Source organism: Cyprinodon tularosa, unplaced genomic scaffold (genome assembly GCF_016077235.1).
Source record: "Cyprinodon tularosa strain WSP-4 unplaced genomic scaffold, ASM1607723v1 ctg818, whole genome shotgun sequence".
NCBI lineage: Eukaryota > Metazoa > Chordata > Actinopteri > Cyprinodontiformes > Cyprinodontidae > Cyprinodon > Cyprinodon tularosa.
Window position 1 is genome coordinate 275,323 of NW_024039583.1, and position 18,061 is coordinate 293,383.

At 43.8% G+C, this 18,061-nt stretch overlaps 1 protein-coding gene across 1 annotated transcript in view; it reads right to left on the minus strand.

Annotated features, from left to right (window-relative positions):
- The window catches only part of nova1 (NOVA alternative splicing regulator 1), a 50,140-nt gene extending 38,781 nt beyond the window's left edge, over positions 1 to 11,359 (minus strand). The window contains exon 1 of the mRNA XM_038272101.1: positions 10,810 to 11,359. Within this exon, the coding sequence (XP_038128029.1) occupies positions 10,810 to 10,999 (190 nt within the window). The 5' untranslated portion in view covers positions 11,000 to 11,359. The remainder of the gene's footprint in view (positions 1 to 10,809) is intronic.
- Positions 11,360 to 18,061: the final 6,702 nt, after the last annotated feature.

The following is an 18,061-nucleotide window of genomic DNA, read 5'->3' on the forward strand; positions in this document are numbered from 1 at the left end:
CATCTACAATAAAAAGAGTGAGACTACTACTGCAGTAAATCTTCAATTCTCAAACATTACCTGTCGGTTTATCAAACAGCTCCTCTGTAAGAAACCCAAATTTCTGTCTGACTGGCCTCATCAGCAAACCCTTGAACTAACCGTAGTCGGTTATTTCCCTTTCCCACTGGAAGAAAACCAGTTTAAAACTGGGAACAACAGGCTTTGAGGGGCAGTGGGAATAGCTCACTGACACGTGTCTCGGTAATCAACCTGCGATAAAATCGCCTCGACTCTGACCAGCATGCTGTGGGAACACTGGAGCCAGGCTGACCCGTTAAATTACGTGACACCATTGAACACAACATACAGGCGTCAACACACCGTCAGTCGCTTCTGATCATGGAGCAGCTCTGGTGAGAGGGATTCAGACAGATAGTAGAGAAACAATAAAGCACACTGACTGAGCCTGCCTTCCTTACACATTGCTCTCCATTGTTTACTTTCCTGATTTCTGTCACACTGGTGACATCATCAACGCTAAACCATCATGCAGCTGCAGGGGGACAGAGGTGATGCAGTGGACAGGTAGGGGTTAGAGCAGCTTTTTCTTTGCCAGTGGGAGGGGAGCCAAATGTCGATTGTTAGTGGGTCGACCCACGTTTGAAAAACACAAGTTAACCCGGTATTTTCAGTGGATAAGAGGCTATAGAGATCTGATCTACAGCTGGTGATAAGCGAGCGCCATGAAGGCTTAGCTGAGCTTATGGTTCAAGTTTTCACGTTGCAGCTGAAGTTCAGCACAAGGAGCAGCTTCTGAATTCACAAAGACCAGGATCTGATTGGAGTCAAGTTAAAAACAAGCTTATAGTGCCAATCAGTACGTAATATATGGACACAGGAAGAATAATGCAAGGACTGGAAGGAGGGATGCTCATGGGTACAGGATCAGTGAACGCACCATGCCTCAGCTCTCACAGGTCAGCTTACAACTTTAGCCGTTAGTGTGGAAGCTGTTACTGAGTGAACCAGTTAGTGGAAATGCCAAAGCTTTAAGACAGAAAGCAGTTTCTATGCTGGTGTAACCGGTTCCCTTCTGCGTTGTGCTGGTTATTGGTAATTAGTCAGGCCGTGACTCGGTTTGGCTTTCTTCGATTTATTCTGACGAAAACATTAAAGAGAAAAGCAATCGTTTTACAAGCTGCCCGCTCCAAGTCCTCTCCCGCAGGACAACATGACAAAAGGCGCGGATCATGTCTCACAACATTAAACAAAATAAACCTTCTTTACACAACATACCTGACGAAAACATTAAAGAGAAAAGCAATCGTTTTACAAGCTGCCCGCTCCAAGTCCTACACAAACAAAAATACATAACAGAAATTAACTTAATAAATCTATAAATAAACTGGAAGTATTTAGATAGGAAATAAATAGGACACACCTCTCCCGCAGGACAACATGACAAAAGGGGAGGGCCTAAGGGACGCAAACATTTTAAAGACAAAACCATAAAAGAAGAAATAAAAAAAGGGAGGGGCTACCGTTCTTAAACTAACACGTTCAAAACAATGACAGCTTTTCGGTCAGGTGGAGAACAATACAAACAAACAAAAAAAGAAGACATTTTGTGTATAACAACAACCAGGTTACATTCACCCCCCTAGAATTACACAAAATAAAAAAACAGTGATAAAGACACTTAGTAGCAGTACAATTTTTTTCCATAATTTTTCATTTTTTTTTTTTTTTTTTTTTTTGCAACAATGTAACACATCAGCCAAACAACTACCCTACAAGGTCAGGAGACTAGAGGTTGCTCGACGCCCAGCAAAATCTCACAGTATTCCATGGACAACAAGAGGTGCCTTTTACACCCCCCCCCCCATACAGAGTAAACACATAAATGGTACTGAAGCTTATGCAAACCAAGATAAAGACAATCCTAGCCAATGGCAGGAATCATATGAGAATTTGGAAACTCACACGTCAATAACAGTTCGAACATTATCCTTATCATAAAGCGCCTCAATGACGGCCATGGACTCTATCAGGCGACAAACTGGTTTAATAACCCTCCCAAAGCGTGAGGTTAGGCGGCGAACAACATCCTCACCCACCCTGTCTGGAGGATGAACAGAGCCAGCAGCATCAGGAAGATGAGGTAAGGAACCAGCAGTCGCCAGTACTCCTGTTTCCATAGAGGAGTTTTCAGGGTCATGAGACAGCTCACTGTTCCCAACCGATGGAGCCAAGGACACGTCCTGAACCCATGAGGCAGTACGGTCATCCCCATCACTGCAGGACAGGGAGTCAGGTAGGGAAGGCTCAGCAGGAACAGCACTAGGAGCCTCACTAAAACTTCCTGTTCCATGTGAATCAGGAACCGGGGGGACTCGAACCACACTATCAACCTGGCGGTTCACATTCCCATCCAAGGTCAATCCCACAGGTAAAAAGTTCACGTCAAGAAGGAGGTTGCGATGCACCACACGCTCGTTGCCATAACGATCTCTAACACGATAAATATGGAGAGCAGGTTTGGAGGCAACCACCGTGTACATCACAGGCTCCCATTTATCAGAAAGCTTTCGCTTTCCTCTGGCTCCCTTGTTTGCCACCAGGACCTGATCTCCAACTGACAGAGGGTGACCCTTGACTCTCTTGTTGTACTGGTCACATTGATGTTTCTGCTCTGCACTGGTGTTCTTCTCAGCCATTAGCATGGCAGAACGTAAATCTTCAACCAGTGATTTGACGTAAGTGTGGTAGTCACAAATAGCATCATCATGAAGAACGTTCCGAAAAACAAGGTCAACAGGCAGCCTGGGAATCCTCCCAAACATCAGATAGAACGGTGCAAAGCCTGTGGTCTCGTGAACCGTGCAGTTGTAGGCGAAAGTCAGAGACTGGACCATCTGAGGCCATTTATGCTTCAAACGCGGAGGCAGAGATCTCAACATGTTGCCCAGAGTGCGATTGAATCTCTCTGCAGTCCCATTACCCATTGGGTGGTAGGGTGAGGTGTGTGATTTACTGACACCACTCAACTCTAAAAGCTCAGCCAGCAGCTCACTCTCAAAATTTGCACCCTGATCTGAGTGAATGCGCTGGGGGAAGCCATAAACACAGAAAAACCCATCCCATAACTTTTTTGCAACTCGTTTAGCAGTTTGATCCTGACACGGGAAAGCATGTGCTAACTTTGTGAAGTGATCAGTGATCACCAGAACATCCACAGACTTGTTGTCACTGTCCTCAGCTGACCAGAAATCAATACACACCAGCTCCATCGGAGCACTGGTCCTGATGTTCTCCAGAGGGGCTCTCACAGCAGGCTCTGGGGTTTTACTGAGGACACATCTGGGACATTTTCTCACATAATCTCGCACATCTCTTTCCATGTCATGCCAAAAGAAACGATGACGAGCCAAGGAGAATGTTCGTGGCTGGCCCTGATGACCTGCACTATCATGAACACCAGTCAGAACCACAGACTTCAAAGCATCAGGGACCACAAACTGGAAGCGTTTACCTTTTGTCAGAGGGTCTTTTATGACACGGTAAAGAATGCCATTCAGCAATGTTAGTTTATCCCACTGCTTCAGAATTTTTAGAGCCAGTTGATTTTCACCAGAGCGTTCCCGCCTTGATGGACGGCGTCCCCGCTCAACGTACAGGACAACTCTGGAAATAACAGGATCGTTTTTCTGGTGAGAGACCAGGTCAGTTAGACAAAGAGCTGTTGATGGACCTGTGGTGTGTGGGATTATCATGCTCAGATGATCAGCTGAAGATGCTGCATGCTGAGTCTGACCAGCATCTTCACTGCAGGCAGATGACAAAAGAGAGGAGACTTCGTCACAGGTCATGGACATGTCAGCTGTGAAGGAGGAAGAGCTGTCCACTGATTGAAGCTGACAGGTCAAACGGAAAACATCCTGCACAGCATGATCAGGGACCTCACAGACATGCTCCAAAAGTTCCTGACAAGGTTCTGACAGAAGGCGATCAGCCAAAGGCTTCACAAAAGGAGCTCTGCTCAGAGCATCTGCCACCACATTCTGTCTCCCTGGAACATACCTGATTTCAAAGGTGTATGGAGCAAGCTTAGAGACCCAGCGCTGTTCACAAGCATCCAGTTTGGGCTTGGTCAGGAAATATGTGAGAGGGTTATTATCCGTCCACACAGTAAACCTGTGACCCTTCAGCCAATGGCTGAACTTATCACATACAGCCCACTTTAAGGCTAGGAACTCGAGCCTGTGTGCAGGATAGTTGGCCTGGCTGCGGCTGAGAGTCTTGCTGGCAAAAGCAACAGGTCTAGCAATCTCTCCATCAGCTGGGACCTGCGACAAAACAGCACCGAGCCCATCCAACGAAGCATCGGTTGAGAGAATAAATGGCTTCTCAAAATCAGGATGTGCCAGCACCACACAGTTGAGAAGTGCAGTTTTAAGGTCTCCAAAAGCTTTCTCACAAGCTGGAGTCCAGTCCTGGGGAGTCAGAACACGAAAGGTTCCAGCTTTCCCGTGTCCTTTGCTCTTTACTTTACGTTTCTGACCTGCAGTGAGGGCATAAAGAGGCTTTGCGATGCGAGAACAAGCTGGAATAAAGTGCTGATAGAATAGCACCATGCCCAAGAATGACCTCACCTTCTTCTGGCACGGAGTACAGCCATCCTCCTTCATGAGGTCTTTTCTTTCAAACCCTGAGATGACCCTTACCTTCTCCTGATCAACAGAAACACCACCAGCTTCCACAACATGGCCCAAGAACCTCACAGACCTCCTGAGAAAGTGACACTTTTTCTGGGCCAGCTTCAAGTTGTTTGCTCTCAGGCGACAGAAAACAACCTCCAGCCTCTTTAACGACTCCTCCTCAGACGGTGCAAATACCAACAGGTCGTCTAGATAGCAGAGGAGGCTGGAAAAGTTCAAGTCACCAAAAACATTAAGCATCATTCTCATGAAGGAAGCTGGGCTGTTGCATAAACCTTGTGGGAGACGGTTGTACTCATAAAGTCCAAGCGGCGTGGTAAAAGCAGTGTAATGTTTGTCGGACTCATGGAGAGGGATGTTGTAGAAACCAGAGGTCAAGTCCATGGTGCTGAACAGCGCATTCCCACCAAGAGCAGCAAGGCAGTCAGACTGATGGGGCAATGGATGGGCATCCTTAACGGTCTTAGCATTAAGCCAGCGGAAGTCAGTGCATATCCTCATGTCCCCAGACTTTTTCCACACCATAACAAGCGGGGAGGCATATTCACTAATAGACTTCCTTATGATACCCTTCATCTCCATCTCAGACAAGACCTCCCTCAACTGCTGATAATGTGCTGGTGGTATGCGTCGATAAGGCAAGCGAAATGGCTGGTCATCAGCCAAGTGAATGCGATGAACAAAATCCCTAGCCTCACCACAATCCAGTTTTCCCCTGGAGAACACATCCTGGTAAGAAATCACGAGTTCAGCCAGCCTTCTTTTAGACTCATCTGACACCTCACAGCTCTCTATGTCAATGTCATGAAGACCACAGTCTCTCAACATCTGCACTGGATCAGCACTGTGATGAGATGAACCTGTTGAAACAGCTGAATGGTTGCAGTACAGTTCCGATCTCCCCTGACTAAAAGCAAAGTCCTCCACAGCAACACATGGAAAGACATCAGCGATTTTAGCATTGCGGCGCAGTATCAGAGGTTTTTCTGTGGGATTGAGGACCTTCATAGGGACCCAACGATCCCCCCACATGGGTGTGACTACACGACCCACCAAAATGTTTTTTGGAGTGGAACGAGCGGATGACGGCTCGACAACCACAGTGCCTCCCAATGACAGTGGTGCAGTGGATGGGAGCTTACCCCAAACCACATACTCCTGACGAGGAAGGAGGGTAACAGCCTGTCTGAGCCTAACTGTTCCAATCTTGTCAGGTGAAGTAGAGTTTGACCACCGAGAAACACAACTCAGAAGCTGCAAAAACTCCTCACACTCTGGGTTTGCAGTGTTAGATGTAATGAGTTCCCAGTACCTCGAATCAGTTTTCATTCTTTGAATAAGGGGCCGGAGCACATTGCTACCAATGATGAATTCATCATGTTGGCCAGGTATCAAAAATGTCGGTACTGTAAATCTGAAGCCATAGATCTCAATGTTCAACTCATAGATGTATCGAGGCTGCGTGAGAAGGCCACCACACCCAACGAGCACCACATTCTCTGGAACCGCAAGAGGGATCAAATCAACACCCGCCGCTCTTAGTTTGCTCTCTGCCTCCACGCTCAATGTGCACGACATACTCCCAGAGTCCAACATACCCCTCAGTGTAGTTCGGTCACTAACTGAAACTGAGGCATAAAACAAATCACTAGCCCTCTGAACTCTCTGTGACCCCAAGAAAATCACTTCTCTGTTCTCAGGTGAAGTATTGCAACACTCAGTATAAACAGAGTGTGCATCCAATGTAGTCGTGAGGGTATTATCCACTCTGCCCATGCTTCCCCTCTCATCACACGGGCTCTGTAGTTTAAATTAGGATACTGGGAGGACAGCTGCGGTGTGTGATGAGCAGGCTGAGGACAATCCCTTTTAATGTGCCCTGAGCCGAAGCAGTTGAGACACAGTCTGAACAATCTGCAGTGTGAGTGTGTGGTATGCTCCTCTGAGCAACAAACCCTGCATGGTGCATGCTGAGGACGTTTAGAACCACGTGTGTAACTCCTCACATGTTGACCACTTTGTTTTGTAGCAAGAGAAGCTGCACACAGAGACAGAACTTTATCGAACATCTCTGTCATCTGAGGAGGCGGTTCAACTCCTGAACTGGAGGAAAAAGGTGGCTGGGGTGGACCTGTATTCTGAAAGGATGTAGAATGTGGAGCAACATGCTGCTGTGGCTGCTGATTCAAGGGCCCTGAAGCTGAGGAATGATCACATGCCAAAGAAGCTTGGGGAAAACGGACAGCAAATGGTGTAGCATCAGCTGACAACGCAGCACTAGGCGTTTGAGCACCAAGCTGAGGATGACAGGAGAGAACAGGGCCCGCAGACGAACCAAGAGTCCTCTTTGTAGTGACCATCGGCTTCCTAAGACTTGCAACACGGTTATCAAGGCGGCTCTGGACCTCAGCAGTAGTCCACTCCTCCACAGGTTTCAGCTGGAAGGAAAGAGCTAGACCAGGATCAGGACAATGGTTGATGAACATTGTAACAACTTCAGCTCCTGGATCCTCCACCTGCTTCCCCCTCCTACGCAAACACTCATCAGCCGCTTCAATAGACTTGTTCAGTCGAATCCAGTAGTCCATGGCTGTCTCTCCATCAGCTGGCAGGATGTTATAGAAGTCTCTCATTGGCAAACTGGAGAAGATCAGCTCACCAAAGTTGCGTTTCAAAATATCGAAAACAGTAGAAACCAACTTGTCACTACATGACTGGGGCTGGCAACGAAGCGACACCTGAACCACATCTCTGGCTTTCCCAATAAGTCTGGATGTGATGATCTCACACATTTCTACAGGGTCCACACATCTCATCCTTGACAGATAGCATCTCATCAAACCCTCCCATTCCTGGATGGAGAAGGTGTCAGTGTGGTCACCTTTAAAATATGGAGGTGCTCTAATATCAGACTGAACAACAAACCTCATTTGTGACTGATCGGTCAGGTCGCTGGGTTGGCTGTCAGCAATCTGAGACTGTGACTGACTTTGTGGGTTTAGTCCATTGAGATTCGTCGTAATGGCGTCCCCAATCTGCTTAGCCAGATCAGCAATCACCCCACTGAGAGCCTCAGTAGAAACAAGTTGGGTAGGGTCAGACCTTGCTTTGTCAATGGGTGTAGAAGCAGCAGCAGGGACAGGTGGGGGGTTCATCCCAAGCTGATCAACAGAAAATTCATATGGACTAAAAGGCATAGGTCTACCCCTTCCAAATGACATGTAATGTTGGCCCCTCCCCAAACTAAAAGTGACCTTCCGGTCCACTTCATCACCTTTAAAAGGTACCTCAGTGTCAGACATTTCATCAAACAATAACAGACAAAAGCTATGGAAAATAACAGTGGATCAAAAAGAAGTGATGTCAAAAATAAAGTGCAGATACCCAACAGTGTAAAAACAAATCAGTCACACAAGAACTCAGATGCAACAGTCAGCAAAAGAAACAAAAAAAAGAAAAAAACAACCAGCCTTATCTACAGGTAAAGGGTAATAATCAGACTGGTTTCATGTCTTTACTTTTTTTTTTTATATAATTAATATTATTATTATTTGTTGATCATGTACTGTTTTAGGATTGTTTTTATTAACTTTTACAAAAAAAAAAAACGTTTCTAATTATTCTTCACTTATTTCCCCTCTTCCCTTGTATAAAACGAGGTGCACAAAAAAAGAAGACCAACAGAAACAGTTACTTCGTTGCTAGGATACAGCGCGCCAGCGCCTGCCAGTCAAAGCGCAGGGCAAAGGCGGAGCAAGATGTCAAAGGCGGGAAAGGCACAACGTAGCAGCAGCTTCAGCAGTGGAGATTCGACGTTGCAGCGGGTCAGACGGCACCAAGTGTAACCGGTTCCCTTCTGCGTTGTGCTGGTTATTGGTAATTAGTCAGGCCGTGACTCGGTTTGGCTTTCTTCGATTTATTCTGACGTAAACATTAAAGAGAAAAGCAATCGTTTTACAAGCTGCCCGCTCCAAGTCCTCTCTCGCAGGACAACATGACAAAAGGCGCGGATCATGTCTCACAACATTAAACAAAATAAACCTTCTTTACACAACATACCTGACGAAAACATTAAAGAGAAAAGCAATCGTTTTACAAGCTGCCCGCTCCAAGTCCTACACAAACAAAAATACATAACAGAAATTAACTTAATAAATCTATAAATAAACTGGAAGTATTTAGATAGGAAATAAATAGGACACACCTCTCCCGCAGGACAACATGACAAAAGGGGAGGGCCTAAGGGACGCAAACATTTTAAAGACAAAACCATAAAAGAAGAAATAAAAAAAGGGAGGGGCTACCGTTCTTAAACTAACACGTTCAAAACAATGACAGCTTTTCGGTCAGGTGGAGAACAATACAAACAAACAAAAAAAGAAGACATTTTGTGTAATTATAACAACAACCAGGTTACACTGGCATGTGGACTTTGATCCACAGGAGCTAAACAGAGGAAAGTGAACGTCTCACAGCCCGGTTCCCAATATTGTTCCTGTCAGTGAAGATGCTGGATCTTTGGAAATCATAACCACTAACTTTAAATGAGGGAAATGCTGCAGTATAAATGCTCAACATGCTGATGATTAATATAAGGTACTATAAACAGGTTTACATCTTGTTTGACTGCATCCTCTGAAGGCTGCTGAGTCAACATTAAATCAAAAACTAATAACCTGAAGGATCCATGACTGGTTCAAATCAGCTTAATATAAAGTTATCTCTTAGCTCCAACTTTGACAATAAAAAAAAAAGAAGAATAAGAAAGTGCACCAAGGGGTGTCCTAAAGCAGATAGGTGCCAGAACCTCAGGGTTAGTCTGCATTTCTTCAACAGGAAAATGAATGAGAACCACATCGGTAATTTCCAAATAAAGACAAATCAGATTTAACAAAGCTGTCGCTCATAAATAGATGCTTATATTTACACATCTGAGCTATCTAAATTAAAGCTGAGTTCTGAGAGAACATCTCTAAAACATTAAAGACCGTATATGACCTAAGGCCTGAACAAACCGGTTGGTACAACTTTTTAATCTCTGATCCAGTTTTTTTCCATGTCACACTGACTGCGTATAGAGAAGCTGCCACTAGACAGGGGGAGCAGATCTGCACAGATTTTTTTCACACAAAATAAATCTATTTCCTACATTTGACTCAGATTACGAAATGTTATCATAAAGAATAAACCAGCAGCGCATTCTTAACGAGTCTGTGCAGCATCTAGAACCAGAACAGATAGAGAATGCTCATGTATTAAAAACCTAATGAGATCTACGTCTAAAGAAAAGGAAAACCCAGCAATAAACTGTGGGATGGTTTCTATGGTGACTGAGGCAGAGAGGTGATTCTCAGAGAGATCTGGGAAGTTTATCCAAGTTTTTCTTTCTCTTTTTCATAAAGAGGTTCAATTCAATTTAGTTTACTTATATAGTGCCAACTCACAACACATGTAACCCCAAAGCAGTTTATAGAGACAATTCAACCAGATCGTCCAGTCAGATTGATTCAAAGCTTTCTATCTAAGAACAACCATTTATTAGAACATTCCCATTTTGAATATCACTGCTTTCACAGCCTGGTTTAGAGGGAAACTGCTGTGAATTATATCTAGATGGAAATCAACTGGTAGGGCTGGACACAGGGTGGCAAATGATTGGTTAAGGGTGGCCATGGCCACCCCTGGCTCCCCATCTAGCTCCACCCCTGCTGTAGTGGCCTCCTATGAGGAACTGGCTCTGCCTTTAAAATGTCTGCATGGCCATAAAACCCATCAGCTCTCCTAAACTCACTGCTGTTGCTTTGAGGGAAGAAAAAGGAGGAGAAAGTTCAGGGAGGATTCTCTGCGTCTCATAAATCTGAGCCCATAAAGATCTTCTAGTTCTGATGAGCAGATCTAGAAGATGAAGCCAATCAGCTGCATGTCTGCAGCTCCAGCTGTGCTTGTTTTGGATCAGGTTTGGGGCTGACCTGATCCATGGAGGCCGATCTCTGGCCCTGCCTGCCGGGCGCACAGGTGCCGGACCCAGCCTGGCTGCCGAGGAGCGGACCCCCGCACAGGATGATCCTGCAGCAACCTGCGGCTCCATGAGGAGGAGAGCGCCGCTTACCTCCGGTGTTGGTGCGCTTGGTGCAGCCGGCCTCCTCAGCGGGAGTTTCTAGCGGCCGTTTGCGGGAGTCCGCGTTCTCCGCCTCCATGTGGGTCTGCTGTTGCAGGCTGAGGGGGCTCGGGTTGCTGTAGATCCCGTTGTGGTCCATAGCTGCTGCCCCGCCACCATCTCCACCACCGGCCATCATCATGATGTCCCCCCCCCCTCCCTGCCTGCTTGCCTGCCTGTCTCTCTGTGGCTGAAGACGCAGCGCTCACCGCCTCATCCCCCGCTGATCAGGGTCCCCTCTGTCCGCCCTCACAGCTCTGTAGAAACGCCCGCTGAGTTCACGCCGCTGCCAGATTGTTGCGTCTTCATGGAGCAAAGCAGGAGCGCAGAGTGAGGACAGGCTGGAGGAACAACTAACTCTTCTCCTGCAAACATTTCTCCTCTCAGTCCGACGGGATGAGCGCAGCTGCTATTATTGTTGCCTTTGTAGCGCAAGAGGGGAGAAAATAGTTTGGGGGGGCTCCAGAGACAGCGCAAGGATCCGGCTCCATTGGCTGCTTCCTGCGTCCATCCAGACAAACTGATTAGATATGGAGTCAGGGGCGATCCTAGGATCAGAGGTCTGGGGCTGCTGAGCACCCAGAGAGCTGCCTCCCCAAGCATGACACATTTCACTCTTTTCTTTTTAAAGGAATTGATTTTACACTATTTCAGACAATTTTGACAAACAACAATAAATGAATCAACACACTAAAGAGACTGGGTAACATCAACCATGGGCACCGTATTGGGGGGGAAAGTTAGGACAATGCAAAGGAAGAAGAAAAGATTAGTCCAGCTATATTTTTCAAATATTAAAAAACATCCAGCAGTAAAATCAATAATCTTCACGTTCTCCTTCATTTTTCAGCAGTAAACAGTGAAACAAAGCATGAATTTATCAAACCCCCTACCTTGAAAATTACAGTAAATGGTTTGGTCCTGCCAGCATGGCATCAGGTCTCAGGCAGTTCAATGACATAGTGATAACAAAAGAAAAAAATTAGCGAGAAAATGTGTAAATAAGCAGCAAATTGTTAAAAATGCAGCACATCAAAGGCTGGGTTTCAAAAAGGAAGAGAAAGGAAGGAGAAAGAGGAGAGAGGGAGAAGGCATCCGATACCAGGACCCAGTTTTTCCCCCTCTACTGTTGTCAGAAGGGTTTTTATTAACTGAATAGTTCAAATTAATGATAAATGATTAACTTGTTGAGTAAAATAAGATCTGCTGGACACAACTAATAAGTTATTCTTTCTCAATGTCTGAGTGGAATCATATCAGTAATGATGGGTTCTGTCTGAAATGCAGCATGACCAGGGGCGTTGCTAGGCACAAAGCTTTACTGGGGCACTGGCCCCCTACCGCATATGCCCCTCCTGCCATACACAAATACAGACAAGCACACTGCCCCACCCTGATAAATTCCTACCAAAATTACCAGTTGAGATAATAATGAGTGTAAGAGCATATTTGTTTTAACAAACATAAACAATTTCAACATTGCAGCTATAAAAGATAAGACATCACCAACTTTAAACATAAAAAGTTTCCTTATACACATTCTGAAGTAATCATTAATTCCTAGGTTTCAGAGTTTTAGTTCAGGGGAAATCAGTGGCGGCCGGCCCATAGGGGGCGCTGGGGCACCGCCCTCCCTGATAAGAAGAGAGAAACGTAAAATATATTTTTAGAAATTAACTCATAAATGTCAGTTTTACTCTCTAGACTGTGTACCTATAAGCAAAACAAATTATATAAACTACATTTCCCTATCTACTGTCATTAATTTGTGGATTTCCACAGAGAGACTCCTACCGTCTCTGTTCTGGGGGCGCTGATCAGACAGCCCCACATTTGCAGAGAATCTGTCAATCATGTACTATTGCTTGGTGAATTTAATGGCCAATCAGCGTCTCGGAACTTTATGGTATTGGGGCGCTGAAAATACTGCGCTTTAACAGGCTTCTGAACCCAAGCGCAGGTGCAGACAGTTAGAGGGAAGATGGCGAATGTAACAAACGAGATGCAGCTTCCACCAAATTCGGTGAGATCCTTATTTATCTACCCGTTTGCCAGAAGAATATCCCTGTTGTAGGATATGAACATTTCATGTCATGGTTATTGTGACTGTGACGAATCCACCTCGTCGCTTAAAACAACCTCTCTAACTTTGCGCGCCACACACACATTCCTGTTATACTGTGTTTGTGAGGACCAATACACTCGCGCTGAGCCCAGTAGCTCCATGAACTTAAAACACACAAGCTGTTCCTGGTTACCTGCTGGCATATTGAGGGTGCGCACTTTCATCTGGCTTGGTCTGCCGCGGTTTCCGTAGCGTCATGAACGCGCCGGCGCGCGCTTTCAGGAAATACTATACACTACTGTTTATGCTCCAAAAACATTCTAAATGACTTCGTTTCGAGTAAATTCTGGACGCTACCCACTCAGGACACTTGGAATACATTGGACGAGCAGTATGGAGGAATATTGACACGTTTTTTGTGGACTTTTATGGACCTTTCTGCCTCGGGCGCCATAGACCTCCATTATTTGAATGTCAGCAGACAGCAAGAAGCCTCCCAGATCTCCAGATGCATTTGAGATATCAAAAAAGTACTCCAGAGTGTTGTTCAGCATGGGGGTGAGTAGAAAATGAAGGCTAATCATGTTTTGGGTGTACTATTCCTTTAACGCCTATTCTGAATTATATATATATATATAGTATAGAGAGTTCGAACTCTCAAGGATCTGAAGGTTTTCCCTGTAGTGATAGCCATAGACAAAACATGCATTATTCACAGCATTGTTCATTAAAATGACATTATTGATGTATTGAAGAAAATATACGTGTAGTACACACACTAATAATTGTTGTGAAACATTGCAGTTCATTCAGAAAGTACTTTTAATACTATAAGTATTTTTAAAAGCAAGTACTTTGTTACTTTCACATAAGTACAAATGTTAGTGTGATACTTTTAGTTTTACAAGAGTATTTATTTGTTTGTTTATTTGTACTTGTACTTAAGTTCCATTTCTGAGTACTTTTTCCAACACTGCTGACAAGTAAAGCAGAGAGCAGGATTTTTTTGACAGGAACTTTCCAACTATTTCAAGGTTTTGAATCAGTATTTATGGCCGGCTCTTTAGTGTGCTTAACTCAGTGAATGGAAACTAGAACAGTTCACCAGCAGAATTATCCCCTAAATCGGGGGTCTTTGCATGTAAACTAGCTGTTCCTGCTGCTTTTGGTCTGAACGCAGCATAACACTTGTTAACACGGGCAAAAAGCTTGCTGGCCAGTGGCGACCATGACCTCTTTGTCAGAAAGATGTCGTTGGTGTAGACACTTTTCAATCAAACATGTCTGACCAATCAAAATTATTTTTTGCACTTCCAAAAAAAATGTATTCAAATAAAACAATTTGAACTTCAATTTGTTTATCACTTGAAAAAACAAAACAAACAAACAAAAAAAATGTATTCGTGGGGTAATTTTTTTTTTTTTTTTTTTGCATTGAAACAACTTTTTGGGAATTGTATGATTAACACACAAATGTCCTACCCATGTATGCCCCAAACAATAAATAGATCCCTTCAACCAAAGAGAACATTTTCAACAATAAAAAAAAAGCGTTCAAATGCAATATTTTGAGTCTCAAATATTTTATTTGCATTCAAAAACTATTTTCTATGATTGAAAACGTTTATCTTTTCATTGAAGTTACTTTTTTTTTATTTATTCTGTTGTTTGTTTGTTTGAAGCAACTTCTTTTTTGATTGAATAATAAAGACACAAATGTCCTACCCATTATATGGTCCAATCAAAAAACATAATTACTTCAATTAAAAGTTGCTTTAAACAAAAAAGAGTGCACTTCTATCAAATAAAACATTTTCAATCAAAGAAAAGCAGTGTTCAAATTTATTTTTTTGAGTCTCAAATATATTTTTGCATTCAAGTACTTTTTTTCTTTGATTGAAAAGATTTTTTTTTCATTGAAGTGAAGATTTTTTTAATTGAAAATATATTTTTTGATTGAAGCAACTTTTTTTTTTATTGAATAATAAAGAAACAAATCTACCTTCATAGGCAACCTGCAGCTCCAGGGCCGCATGCAGCTCTTTAGCGCCCCCCCTCCCCCTCTTGTGGCTCATTGGAGTTTCTTTGTATAAAAATGGAAAAATAGATTTTCTTTTTCTTTTAGTGTGTAGGAGGACAAAATAAATTATGTTTTCGATAGTAAGTACACATAAACAACAAATCAAAAAATTTCTATCAACAAAAATTTGCATCATAACCTGCGACACGTTTCAGCACGGTGCGGCGCCATGAAGGTGACTGTTGGAAACAAACTGCTTATTTGCGTTTCCATAGCCTTATTGCTTACCAAATGGGTGCTGTTGCAGGCCTTTTTTTTCAAATAAAAATAACAAAAATCCGATTTCAAATGTAAAGGCTGCTCATTTGTTCTGCTGTAAAGCCACTATATTGTTCAACAAGCTTGTCTTTATTTTGTTGATGTTTATTAGCTTAGCTCTTACCTGCGCATTTCTGTCCCACAATATGTTCTTGTGCATTAGAGAATTACTTACTAAACCGCACAAACGCTGACGAACGACAAACTTTATTTTTCTTTTAGCAGATATTACATATGGATTGTTTAATCTTGCGCAGCATTCCACATTTAACGTCTAAAACCGTGTAGAGCTACAGTTATTAAGCACAACACATTCAGTTTTCTTTCTGAACTGACCTGACAGCACTTTTCGTATATTTTTTATTACCTTCTTTAGGTGGCGCTTTTCTACAAAAAACATACAAAAATGGAACTTTATTGATAAGAAAATATCTAAATATGCAAAAGGCATACACTATAATAAACATAATAATGTTGATTTTATGCAGTGAATGATTTTTATCTCAGACTGGATTCAGTCTTCTTTCAGTAGCATCCAAATGAACCGAGACATTTGTTTGTTGATTAATATCTCTGCAGATAGCCAGAGTAAAAATTACTAAACTATATGAAGGTGAGGAACGCCCACGGAGGGGCCATGATGACGGGGAACACCCGCCGAGGGGGCTTGAAGACAGGGAGGGCCCACAAAGGGGGCTTGAAGAAGAATTCTCACAGAGCTTTATTTGAGAGACTAGTTCATCAGTGGGTTCAAGCGTCTCTGGACGGCACAGGAACACAAAGGGGGTCTGACCCTGGAGAGGGAGCCCCAAGGGGGTCTGACCCTGGAGAGGGCCCTCCAAGAGGGTATGACCCTGGAGAGGGAGCTCCAAGGGGGTCTGACCCTGGAGAGGGAGCTCCAAGGGGGTCTGACCCTGGAGAGGGCCCTCCAAGAGGGTATGACCCTGGAGAGGGAGCTCCAAGGGGGTCTGACCCTGGAGAGGGAGCCCCAAGGGGGTCTGACCCTGGAGAGGGCCCTCCAAGGGGGTCTGACCCTGGAGAGGGAGCCCCAAGGGGGTCTGACCCTGGAGAGGGCCCTCCAAGGGTGACTGTGGAGAAGGAGCACTTGAGGGATCTGAGAGAGTGACGGCATCAGACTGACCCTCTGTTTTTTTCTGCCGCAGCAGTGACTGTGAATTCATGAGGCATTAGAGATTTTATAGATTCAGCAGCTAAAGGAGGAGGAGCAGCAGGGTGACACCGAGGTGACAGACGGAGAACCAGGTAAGGAGGTGGTCTGGGTGGTGGAGGTTGATAGAGACACTGAGCTGCAGCGGCTTGTTGGTTTCGTTCGATCTCTACAAACAGGCCAGTTATTCCAATAGAAACAAGGAGTTCAGACTGTTTCACAAATCGCCATTAGTTCATAGCCAAACTCTTCCAGCCTCCTTATTTTCACAGACCTTCAGTGACCCAGTCCAGGTAGACCTGGTCCTTGGAGGACGCAGCCTCTGAAATCAAACACACCCATTGAAACCGGTTTTAGAGGTGCCTGCTCAACACAGTCTGTGGATGTAGCCTGAGATGTCTGCTGGTTCCTTCTAATAATGTTTAGTAATGTTATCTAGGCTACAGCTGCATTTACAATCAGATGACATCACTCTAAGCCTGATTCTTTTTAGGGTTTAGTTGACATTGGTTGTTACTCAGAAGACTATACTTCACCACATTGTGTTTATTTAATGTAAAATATTTTTGACATATGAATTATCTATTAAATATCTACATTTTAGCAGGAGCTATGCAGAATTTTTTTTATCAAAGCTTATAATGAAAGGGACTGATCCAAAATAATTTTCCTAGTCATTTTGAACCATTTTCAAACTTTTAAGACTCTTTTAGTTTCTTAAGGATATAAGTAACCTAAGATTAGAAGCAAGCAAGCAAGAAAGGAATACAGGTGCTGGTCATAAAATTAGAATATCATGAAAAAGTAGATTGATTTCAGTAATTCCATTTAAAAAGTGAAACTTGTATATTATATTCATACATTACATACAAACTCATATATTTCAGATGTTTATTTTGTTTAATTTTGATGATTACAAATGACAACAAATGAAAATCTCAAATTCATCATATCAGAAAATTAGAATATTACTGAAGACCAATAAAAACAAAGGATTTATAGAAATGTTGGCCAACTGAAAAGTATGAACATGAAAAGTATGAGCATGTACAGCACTCAGTATTTAGTTGGGCCTCCTTTGGCCTGTATTACTGCAGCAATGCGGCGTGGCATGGAGTCGATCAGTCTGTGGCACTGCTCAGGTGTTATGATAGCCCAGGTTGCTCTAATAGTGGCTTTTAGCTCTTCTGAATTGTTGGGTCTGGTGTATTGCATCTTCTTCTTCACAATACCCCATAGATTTTCTATGGGGTTAAGTTCAGGAGAGTTTGCTGGCCAATTAAGAACAGGGATACCATGGTCCTTCAACCAGGTACTGGTAGCTTTGGCACTGTGTGCAGGTGCCAAGTCCTGTTGGAAAATGAAATCTGCATCTCCAAAAAGTTGGTCAGCTGCAGGAAGCATGAAGTGCTCTAAAACTTCCTGGTATGTGGCTGCGTTGACCCTGGACCTCAGAAAACACAATGGACCAACACCAGCAGATGACATGGCACCCCAAACCATCACTGACTGTGGAAACTTTACACTGGACTTCAAGCAACGTGGATGAAGTGCCTCTCTTCTTTTCCTCCAGACTCTGGGACCTTGATTTCCAAAGGAAATGCAAAATTTACTTTCATCAGAGAACATGACT